General features: G+C 36.7%; 1 protein-coding gene across 1 annotated transcript in view; it reads left to right on the plus strand.

Annotated features, from left to right (window-relative positions):
* The window catches only part of LOC149834541 (putative gamma-aminobutyrate transaminase 3, mitochondrial), a 101223-nt gene that overhangs the window by 51121 nt on the left and 37802 nt on the right, over positions 1-12300 (plus strand). Inside the window, exons 12-17 of the mRNA XM_090011471.1 lie at positions 7119-7166; positions 7292-7375; positions 7454-7541; positions 7638-7716; positions 7895-7985; positions 8109-8187. Of these exons, the coding sequence (XP_089867597.1) occupies positions 7119-7166; positions 7292-7375; positions 7454-7541; positions 7638-7716; positions 7895-7985; positions 8109-8187 (469 nt within the window). The remainder of the gene's footprint in view (positions 1-7118; positions 7167-7291; positions 7376-7453; positions 7542-7637; positions 7717-7894; positions 7986-8108; positions 8188-12300) is intronic.

Genomic DNA, 12300 nt, shown 5'->3' on the forward strand with positions numbered 1-12300 from the left:
ATTGGTTCTTAACATATGATGGTGCACTTAGCGACATATGGATATGTGCTTTGCCTAATGGGCAATATGAATGGATTACTCGATGCGAGTACTCAGACTGTTAACTTGGGTGCAATGGAAATAAAGCTATTGAGAAACTTTGGGTTTTTGGCATAGGTCACATACATAGGTTAATTCAATGTTAACAAATATATGTTGATAACTCTATCTGTTATTATATACATAGAGTTGAGTTTTTGAATATTTAATGGCACGTGTTAGCATGCTTTATAGTCGGTAACATGTGAGGTATTTGAGGCCTATTAATATGTTATTGCAAAGTTGTTTTGGTACAGGTGTATGCATGATATGAATGTGTGCAACCCTGAAATTTCAATTTCTAGATTCGGGTTATGTTCATGTGTGTGGTTGTTAACACATGAAAAGTTTCATGTGCCTGCATTGATGGGACATGTTTATTTATCGTGCATTTATGGATTGGTTTCCAGTGCATGTACATACATGAAATCGATGGGTATTTGGCATGTACAATCATGCATAAATGTTCTCATGTACTTATGAATCATGAATGAATGCATGTGTGTTAAGTGATTACATGAAAACAATTTCACATGGATGATGAACACATGCATATGATTTGTGGTAGCTTATGCACATTGTTAAATTGGTTTGGATGGATGTGCATTTGGAGGCATGTTGACCTCATTGCATAAATTGCAAGTTATGATTTTTGCATATGATGTATCGATGGTCTAAACGAATCATCACAGGCCTGGAGAGCCTTGAACTTTGGTTTGCTCTTTCTTTAATTGTTTAAATGCATCACAATAATCATATTTACATTGATGGTTTTAATTGTGTTGTTCTATTGTTGCCACGACCGTGAATAGCTGCACATGCTGATTTGCGAGCTTAAGGTTGCATGTTGATTTGCAAGCCTATGATTAACTTTGCATGTTGATTTGTAAACGTGATTTTATTGCTCTATATTGCACTGTTCGATGTGTTTCCACGGGCTGGAGTCTCGTGATGGTTCTCGCAGGGGTAGATGCGATCTTTTGCCTTGTTTTTGCATGTGGAATTGCAAAACTCAATAATTGGTTCTTAATAAAAAGATGATGAATAAGAACAGTGTAATATACATTTTGAGATCATCCATCTGAAGAATGGAGATCTTAGAGTTCCGGTCTTGGGGAGACTGTGAGGATACAAAAACTCCGTGTGCATAAATTTGGTCTCCTGAACCCGATATTGAGGTTCTTTCTCCTCGCCACGGTTTTAGGGAGAATCCGCTACTTTACCCGGGAGTGGTGTGTTGGTCACAACTGTGAGTTTGTTTGGTACTAAGGAAGTGACACTTGTGGGCGTGTGGTGTCCCTTGTGTCCCCGACATTAGATGTGAAGGTCTAATGTTCCGACGGTGATTCGGTCGAGGGCTAAGTTGGAACCCAGTAATAAAATACAAATTGTGTTAAGCTACCCTGGGAACTTACTTGACCTTCGAGATTGTACCCATTTGGTGTATCCGCGGGCAACGGTAATAAAAAAGAGGAACTTAAATTGTATGCATTTAATAGGGCATGCATATGGAAAAGAAAAACCTTAAAGAAAGATAATAAAGGAATCATGCATTGCTCATAAATCATGCATATTCATGCTATGCATTAGAACTTGCATATGTATCTGTTCCTTTAATTGTTATATGTTTGATGGATACATGTTTAACTTCTAATGCATGTTAAATGCCCTGTTGTACTTGAATTATGAATTGTCATAATTGCATTTCTCTGAATAATTGTGTGGATTCGTATTGTGGTTGTGAGATATATAAATGCTGCTATTAAGGTTACCTGCCAGTTAGCTTATGGTAAATTGTTGACTGTCGTAGCATAGACCTTTACTTATTCTTGTATGTGCTGAAAATCATATAACATACTGGATTCAATACTGGATTCATGATGTACCACATTAAAAGTTACAGATTTCGTACTTAGACAATTGTAGTCTAATTCCTATAAATTTCAGCTAAAGAATTTGAGTTAGGAGCGGTTGCGGGATGAGGCTTCGATCGAGATTTTGGATTTACTGTTCCAAGGATAGTGTGAGAACTCTGATTTTAATTTTCATTGATATTGAAATGAAAAAAATGTTTTGATCTTGCTCCACCTGTAATGTTCTGGAATGCTTAGCCCTATGGTATGATTGGTTTTCGCTGTATAAAAAAAAATTCCTCAAAAATTTGGGTTAAGATTTCGGGGCGTTACAGAAGGAGATTACTATGGAGCACGAGGCACGACTTGCTGACATTCTTGGACAGGGCTTAATTACTAAAAATAAAAATTTTGCTACAGAAAGTTGATATAATATAAGATTTTGTGGTGTGCTCTGATACCAAACCTGTAATGACCCCAACTCGTACTCATCAAAAAGTGACATTTTTTTTTAAACAAGTGCGGAAACATTCTCGGAAACCCGGGGCCCTTACAGTTACACACAACTACCATCACAACGGATCTTATACTCATCTTTCTAATCATACCAAACCCAAACTTTATTTATTAAAATGCATAGAATTTGAAACATAATAAAATAAAATATAAATAAAGTAAAAAGAAGAGCCACATTGTCCAAAGGTATCTGCCAAGTAGTTCTGTAGTCCTATCGTAGCTCCTATCAAAAGCAAGTCGCTTCACTGGGTATCTAAGGTTGCGAAAAACACAAAAGTAGGGGTGACAGAATCCAAAAAATTCTGTGTACGAATCCCTCTAATAAAACAAATAAGTAAAAAGAACAAAAATAAGATTCATACAATATTTTAGAGGAATGCAATTAAGACAAATTCATAACTCAATTAACTATTCATGCAATAGGAAACAATTATTAAGCATGAGAGAACAATTTAATAAACAATATATCACAATTAAGGGAGCAAGTAAATATGCATGATCTAATGCATAGCAGAAATATGCATGATTTCAGTGCAATGCATGAATACATTATTATCTTTTATTAGAGTTTTGTTTTCATATGCATGTCCCTATCAAATGCACACAATTTAAGTTTCTCTTTTTTATTACCGTTGCTCGCGGATACTCCAAATGGGTAAAAGTTTCTGAGGTCAAGTTAGGTTCTCAGTTGTAGCTTAACACACAATTTGTGTTTTATTACTGGGTTATAAACTTAGCTCTCAAACATTAGACATCCATATTTAATGTCGGGACACCAGGGACATCCAAATCCATAAGTGCTACTTTCTTGGTATACCAAAACAACAACTGTGTCTACACACCACACCTAGGCAAAGTGGTAAACTCTTCCTAAAATCTTGGTCAGGAGAAGAACCTCAATATCGGGTTCAGGGGCAACAACAACGTATACGGAGTTTTAGTATCCTCACGGTTTCTCAAAAACGCAATGTCTAAGATTTTCATAGTATAGAAAGGACATCAAGGAAACGTAGATTACACTGTTCTTTAATTTCTTTTATCTTGTCATTAATTCATCTTCTTTAATTTGCAATTCAACATGCAGAAATAATAACACAAGCTCGCAAGTCAACATGCGAAGCTTTTCACTGGACCATAGCCCGTGGAAACATAAAACAGTTCAATAAGAACAATAATATCACATTTGATCTTTGTAATGCATAAACAACTAAAATAAAGAGCAACACATGCTCATGGCTCACACAGCCCCTGACTATCCATTTTTTATCATCGATGCATTTTATGCAAAAATCATAAATAACATGCCACTATGCATTACTTTCAAATGCTTCTCAATGCATATTCATATATGCAAATTTCAAAGATTGCATGAAACAATAATATTCATATGCATGCGCATGAGTTCACATAATCATGTTAATTGCATGCTTTCATTTAATTCATATGCTCATGTCAAATGCATGCTTTCAATTAAACATGTGAGCATTCATGCAATCACTTACATGCAAAACATATTGATTTCATTGCATGCACGTGCACATAAGAACAATGATGCATTAATACTTCGATTAAGCATGATATACTATCGTGCAAGCAATACGGAGATTTCGTTCTTTTACGTGCAGACACCTATATTTAGGTTCGATGATGCATGCATGTGCATATACAAATTCAGGCTGCATGTTTAAACAACGTTCATCCCTTGAGTAAACATGATTCCATTCCATTTGTGTATGCATATAGCATAAACATTTATAATAGGCAAATCTGGAAATCTAGTGAATCAGACTGGATTTTCTTTAAGCAATGCATTTAATGTGCAAAATGTTGAACATTTGTCATGCTCACACGTGAACATCAACTGTATATAATCTGGACACAACAACAGGACTCAAAGCATGAACTATATCTTTTATCATAAACAAATTTGGACATTTTAAAAGTTTTTTTTTTAAAACCATCAGCACCCTGCCGATTGGGCTCGGCTCCAGCCCAGTCGGCCTGGCAGGGTACCACACAGCCCAAGCTGGGCCTGTGCACCACTCGCCAAGGCCTGGCAGTCAGTCGAGTGCCACTCGGCTGGCTGCCAGCCAGCCCAAACCAAGAAAAACAATTTTTTTTCCTTTGGTTTCCTGTTTTCTCTTCTTTTTTGTCTTATGCCCAGCCAACACATGGCTGAGCTAACACAAGCGGTCAAGGCCCGACAGGCCAGCCGAACTCAGTTCGGCTGGGCTGCCAGCCGGCCCCAAGGTAGCGAACAAGTACCCAGCTGACTGGCAGTCGGCTGGGTTTTTTTTTTTTTCGAAACCCTGCCAATACCTTGCACAGGCTGAACTTGTGCAGGTATGCTAGTCAGCCCCGTAATGGCATAAGAATATAAAGCTTCCAATGTACAGAAAAACAGTCATGTTCAGCTTCAGATATGCATGCATAATACATTAATATGGCCAGTATTCATGTACATCAGATTTTTGTATTCATATGAACTTATGAATAGCCACACAGTCCTACATATATCGCTTTTCATTTTGGCAATCAAGTATAAACTAGTAAACTTACAAATATGCATGTGCATATTGATTTTAAAATCCACTTCTACAAAACCCCATGACATATCCCCTTTTTCATGAAATATGCCATTAAACCTACCAGCCTATTATGTTAAAAACTCTGTCTTAATATAAGAACAATCATAAACAATAAATATGCATAAAATGAATACATCTTCATGCAAAGGGCAATACACTTTGCTTTTCAAAACATCAACACCCTAGATCTGTGTCACATTATATATATATATATATATATATATATATATATATATATATATATATATATATATATATATATATATATATATATATATATATGTGTGTGTGTGTGTGTGTGTGTATGTTTCCACGTATATTGTTGTTCCAAAATAAATTTCGAAAAGAAGGAAATACATTGATTTCCACCATGAAACTTAGAGTAGATTTTCAGATTTACTCTTTTCTCATGGGTTTCACTAAAATATTGCATGGAAAACAAATTCATGCTCTTTTTCTCATTCGATTCAAGAGAAAGACTCGTACCTTGACCGTGAATCGAAAAGAAAACAAGAACGATGGTGAAAAACGCCAGACGATCGAAGGAGCCTCCTTCCTCTTCCTCTCTTTTTTCTCTTTCTTTCTCCCTTTTTCCTTCTCTCTCTCTTTTTCTTATTATTTTTTTGATCTATAAGTAAGCCCAGAGGGGGGACACCCCCTTTCTCCAGTCCCTTCTAGATGGGCTGGAGAAGTGAGTGCAACCCATTATGACTCTCTTCTCTCTTGGAGTTTTCGGAGATTTTGAAACTATCCAAGTTGACTTTTCAAAGTTTTAATTCATTTGGACTCTATGTTTCTCAAACCTTGTTAGATGCTTCTAGGTATGTTTAAGGGCTCTACTAAGAGTCCTAAACAAATGTCAAATTAAATTTTTGGAATTACATTAAATAAATTTTATTTATTTATTTAATATTAAATAGTAAATAAATTTTCAGAAGCTTCCAAAAATTACCAAATTAACTTGGGAGGCTTCTTAACATTAATTAACTCCAATTTAAAGGTTTCTAATGAATTTAAAGTTGAAAAAAATCATTGGGCATAGATATGGATCTGGATTCAAGATCCAAATCCATCTCCAAAAATCCAAATGGGTCTTGAGCTGGATCAATACTAGATTAATATGGGTCTTAGATAGAGTCCAGATCCATATTAATTTGGATAAAATCCATCAGATCCGGTCCGATCTGAACCCGAATCCGAACCGACAAACTGCTCATTTTTTAAAAAAATATGTTTTTCGGACCAACTATAGCCCGAATCAAGGAAAATAAAATATCGTTATGCTCAAAATTTCGAGACGCATTCAACGATATATAACTCGAATTTCGCTTCCAAAATTCGCCTGAAAATAACCTGAATTTCGCTTCCAAAATTCGCCTGAAAATAACCTGAATTTCGCTTGAATTTGAAGGCCGAAAATAAAACTTTTCCTCACATTTTGAGTGGCCTGTTTAGGCCTTGACAATGAGACGTGGGCCAAGCCCAGACTCCAAAGCATCGGCCTCAAATCGGGAACCTACCGATTTTTCTTCTATACTTAGCCAAATTTTCGAAAATCTCAAATTTAACTGTGTGAAAATACACAATATTACATTAAGCGGCCATAGTTGAGACTTTAGAGGCTTACAACTTTCATGCCTCATGGGTCTACCTGGCTTTAGAGCTATGTCACACGGATACTCCATTTTGTCGCCCATTCTATATCCCATTATTAGTCACATTGGAAACTTCATAAAAATGTCCATATCCCTATATTCACAGCCATATCCATGTGACATAGCTTTAGAGGCTGTAGATAAGTTTCATCATGAAACATCATTCACAAGGTAAGGGTTGGAATATGATGCATAATTTCTATCCATGCATCTTGATCTAATTCTCTGAAGGTTCAAGGAAACCCATGTGCATGTGTGATTCCACACATGAAGGCTTCTGCATTTCACATTTCTGGACATAATATTGTTTATTTCATAATATCTTTCTTAGCTTTTTTAGCTTATTTCCAGTTAATTAATGATTGGGTTCTGTCTTGCTTTTTTTACACTTGGTGGATAATGAGGCTTCATGTTTGTTGATTTTCTAGATTCAAGTTGTTGTGAAGAAATATGATATTCTTTTCATTGCTGATGAGGTACTGTGATGTTTCCTTTTTTCTGAAACTTTTTTCACCTCAAAATTATTACTTCAATTGCATGAAGTGTTCTTCTTTTGCATGTCTTGGTAATGCTGTTTTACCTTTCTGTAAACTTTTGTCAGGTTATCTGTGCCTTTGGAAGGTTGGGAACAATGTTTGGATGTGACAAATACAATATTAAGCCAGACCTTGTATCCATAGCCAAGGTATGCTTTCAAGGAACTGTCAAATGCCATCCTTATAGCACCTGAAGCATTTATTTTTAACTTGTGATGTACATGCAGGCTCTTTCATCTGCCTACATGCCCATTGGTGCTGTTCTTGTGAGTCCAGAAATTTCAGAGGTCATATATTCTCAAAGCAACAAACTTGGTAATGTTCTCTTCCTATGAGTAATTGGTAATGCCTTAAACTAATTTCCTGAAACGATATATTCTCACCATCTTTCTCTTGTGAATTGAATTTCAGGTACATTTAGTCATGGATTTACTTATTCTGGCCATCCAGTTGCTTGTGCAGTTGCTTTAGAAGCACTCAAGATTTACAAGTATGTCTAAGATGCCCAATTTTTATGACAATCTTTTGGTCATTTCGAATATTATAATTATCTACCAATATTTTCTTGATGATGACAATTGGACTTGTAACTTCACATAGTACAGACACATGTTAATATAGCTACTTCCATATTCATCCATTTTGCGTCATTTGTGATTGATGTCTAGGGAAAGGAATATCATTGATTATGTCAAAAGCATATCTCCAAGGTTCCAAGATGGTATACGAGCCTTTGCTGACAGCCCAATTATTGGGGAGGTATGTGAAAATTGCCAGTTTTTGACATCTTGAAGTACCATACCAATAAGGTCAGACTGAGTTGCTTTGCAGTTATATATAGTTCTCTATGATTTTGCTGATAATATGTTGATGGTCATGCAGATCAGAGGAACTGGGTTAGTTCTTGGGACTGAGTTTGTTGACAACAAGTCACCTAATGATCCTTTCCCATCCGAATGGGGTAAGCCCTTCATTCTGAAAGGCAGCTGTCACTTGCATGCAGTCTGAGAACATTTTGCCTGCTGATTGACTATTACTTTTATACTAATGTTTATTTGTTTCTTTGCTCAACCCCTCTAACTCCTTTTTATTATATATTCTAATAAAGGGGTACAACATGAATGCCCTTTACAAAAATACACGGCCAAAAAAGAAGTAACTTGATCCAGTCAACTATCATAGACAATATTGACCTCCTCTTCAACACTCTCCCTAACGTTGGGGGTGAATATATCTATCATTTCTAACTTGCTGGTCATTTCAACATGTTTGGCTTTGCAAACCGCCTTATGAAGTAGTACATCAGCCAATTGGCTCGGAGTTTTCATGTGGGTCACTTCAAATATTGTCTTCAAATTTTTCTCAAATGAAATGACAATCCACATTTACATGTTTTGACCTCTCATGATGGACTGGGTTGGTGGCTATATGGATGGCAGATTTTTATCACAATGTATTTTCATTGGGTGCTCAATGCTTATGCATTTCTCTTTTATCAACCAGCTAATCCACATTCCTTTGCAAGCTCTAAGGGCTATGGCTCGATACTCCAATTTTGCACAATTTTGCACTTTAACCCGATATAACTGTAATGAAGTATGCAGAATTACAAGGATAAGGTGAAAAAGCACTAAACGAGTCCAATAAAGGACAATTACAAAGGCACAATAGGCACAAAAGTGCATAAGCAAGAAGTCCATGATGGGACAATACAAAAAGCCTTCAAAGGGCAACACCAATAAGTAAAAAAATACAAATATTATTGAAGAGGTGCGGGGAGAACAATGAGACAAATAAGGGGAACACACCCCTATTTATATACATCAAAAGAAAGGGGAGACCATTGGTAGCTCCCCTCATAGAGTCGATGGGGAGCTCCCAACGGTCATATTTATGATCGTTGGGGCCCCAACGACTCTATGAGTGAGGCCCCTAATGGCAACATAAAAAAGAAATAAAAAAAACTAGGAAAAAAGTGGAAAAAGCTAGAATATAGTTGTTTATAGAAAACAACTATAATTATTGTACAACAACAACAACAACTATGCCTTCATCCCAAACGGCGATATGAACCAAAAAAGAAAATCATTCTGGGTCTTCCACATGAATCCTTCTCCTCCAATCATTTCTATCCAATGTCATGTCCTTAGTGAGGTTCAAAGCAATCATATCCTTTCCTATCATCTCCATCCAAGTCTTCTTAGGCCTACCCCGACCTCTTTTAACTCATATATTTTCCCATTTCTCTATTCTTCTAACTGGAGCATCATTAGGCCTTCGTCGAATATGTTCAAACCACCGTAAACGATTCTCTCTCATCTTATTTTCAATGGATGCAACGCCTACCTTCTTACGTATCTCCTCGTTTCGAATCTTATATTTTATTGTATTTCCACACATCCATCTAAGCATACGCATCTCAGCTACACTCATTTTTTGAATATGATGTCTCTTGGCAGCCCAACATTCCGTACCATATAGTAAAGCGGGCCTAATAGTCGTCCTATAAAACTTTCCCTTCAACCGCAATGGCATTCTACGATTGCACAACAGTCCAGTTGCACTTTTTCATTTCATCCACCCAACCTTTATCCTATGATTTACATCTCCATCAATTTCTCCATACTTTTGAATGATAGATCCCAAATATTTGAAACAGTCATCCACCGGTATTTCTTGCTCACCAAGCTTCACTACACTCCCATCACTACTTCGTTGCTTACTAAACCGACATTTCATATATTCTGTCTTACTCTTACTCAACTTAAAACCTCTTGCTTCCAATGTCCGTCTCCATAATTCTAACTTAGCATTAACCCCAGCTCTAGACTCATCAATCAAAACAATATCATCAGCAAACAACATACACCACAACACATTTTCTTGAATTGATCTCGTAAGCTCATCCATCACTATAGCAAATAGGAAAGGGCTTAATACAGATCCTTGATGTAACCCAATCGTTATAGGAAAATTGGTTGTCACCCCTCCACAAGTGCGAACATTGGTTACTACTCCTTCGTACATATCTTTAATTATACTAATGTACTTAAGAGAAACACCTTTCTTCATCATTGTCCACCAGAGAACATCCCTAGGTACTCTATCGTATGCCTTCTCCAAATCAATAAAAACCATATGCAAATATTTGTTCCTCTCTCTATATCTCTCAATAAGTTGTCTAAGAAGATGTATAGCTTCCATAGTTGATCTTCCAGGCATAAAACTAAATTGATTCTCCGATATCATGACAACCTTTCTCAACCTGTACTCAATCACCCTCTCCCAAAGTTTCATAGTATGACTCATGAGTTTTATACCACGATAGTTTGTGCAATCTTGTATATCACCCTTATTCTTATATAGAGGCGCCAAAGTACTTTTTCTCCTCTCATTAGGCATCTTATTTGTCCACCAAATCTTGTTAAAAAGATTTGTCAACCATTCTAAACCTTTCTCACCCAAGCATTTCCAAGCCTCGATAGGTATACCATCTGGGCCAACTGCTCTTCTTGATTTTATTTTCTTCAAAGCCTCTGCAATTTCTTTCTTTTGAATCTTGTGCACGAAGTCATGATTGGTTGTCAAAATAATGGAGAAGTCTCCAAGATCCTGAGCATGACTTCCATTAAATAGCTTATCAAAATAATCTTTCCATCTCTCCTTAATCTCCTCATCTTTGACTAAAACCCTTTGCGTTTCATCTTTGATACATCTAACCATACCCACATCCCTCGATTTCCTATCTCTCATCTTTGCAAGCCTATAAATATCCTTCTCGCCCTCTTTGGTATCCAACTTGTCATAAACCTCCTTATATACCTTATCCCTCGTGTTTTGAACTACTTTTTAGCTTCCTTCTTTGTTATCATATACTTCTCCAAATTCTCATTATCACGACTCTTACTTAGATTTCTATAACACTCTCTTTTAACCTTAGTAGCTAATTTGACATCCTCGTTCCACCATGATGTATCCTTACCTAGCGGTGCACCGACTTTAGACTCACCCAATGCCTCCTTAGCTACCTTTCTCATGCCACCCGCTATCTTATTCCACATTGATTCTGAATCCTCCTCGAGACACCAATCAACTTCCTCAACTACCTGCTATACAAACATTTCTTGTTTAGCTCTTTTCAGTGCCCACCACTTAATTTTAGGATCTATCCTATGTCTATCCCTTTTACGGCATTTTCTAATTCTAAGATCTAAAATTAAGACTCTATGTTGTGTAGCTACACTTTCTCCCGGTATAACCTTACAATCGATGCAACAACCCCTATCTCTCTTTCTAAGGACAAAATCTATCTGACTCGTATTAACCCCACTTTTAAATGTTACTAGGTGAGACTCCCTCTTCCTAAACCAAGTGTTTGCTAAGATCATATCATGGGACAAACCAAAATCTAAAATCCTTTCTCCACTTTCGTTTCTTTCTCCTATACCATAGCCTCCATGGATACTCTCAAATCCATCCCTACTAATGCCTACATGTCCATTAAGGTCACTGTCGATTAAAAACTTTTCTCCATAAGATATCCCTTGTACTACTCTATCTAAATCTTCTCAAAATTGACGCTTAATGGAATCATCTAAACCTACTTGAGGTGCATAAACACTAATAATATTAATAATATCCGTACTTAATACTAATTTAATAAGTAAAATCCTATCACCCTTCCTACGGACCTCAACTACATTATCTATAAACTCACGACTAATAACAATCCCTACTCCATTCCTATTCCTATTTATTCCTGTATACCAAATCTTATATCCCCAAGGTTCTATCACTTTGGCTTTCTCACCTACCCATTTGGTCTCTTGTAGACATAAAATATTCATTTTTCTCTTACACATAACATCTACTAACTCTACCAACTTACCAGTTAAAGACCCTATGTTCCAAGTGGCTAACCTAATTTTATGGTCTTGAACTATCTTCTTTACCCCCACCCATCCAACAAAGTGAGGGAACCCTTGCCTATTTGACACCACACCCGGGCGCCGGTGTGACGCGTCGCTTTTGGGCGACGACCTAACAACCCTTGCCCATTTATCACTGCCTCCGG

Source organism: Nuphar pumila, chromosome 6 (genome assembly GCF_984573655.1).
Source record: "Nuphar pumila chromosome 6, dmNupPumi1.hap1.1, whole genome shotgun sequence".
Classification (NCBI taxonomy): Eukaryota; Viridiplantae; Streptophyta; class Magnoliopsida; order Nymphaeales; family Nymphaeaceae; genus Nuphar; species Nuphar pumila.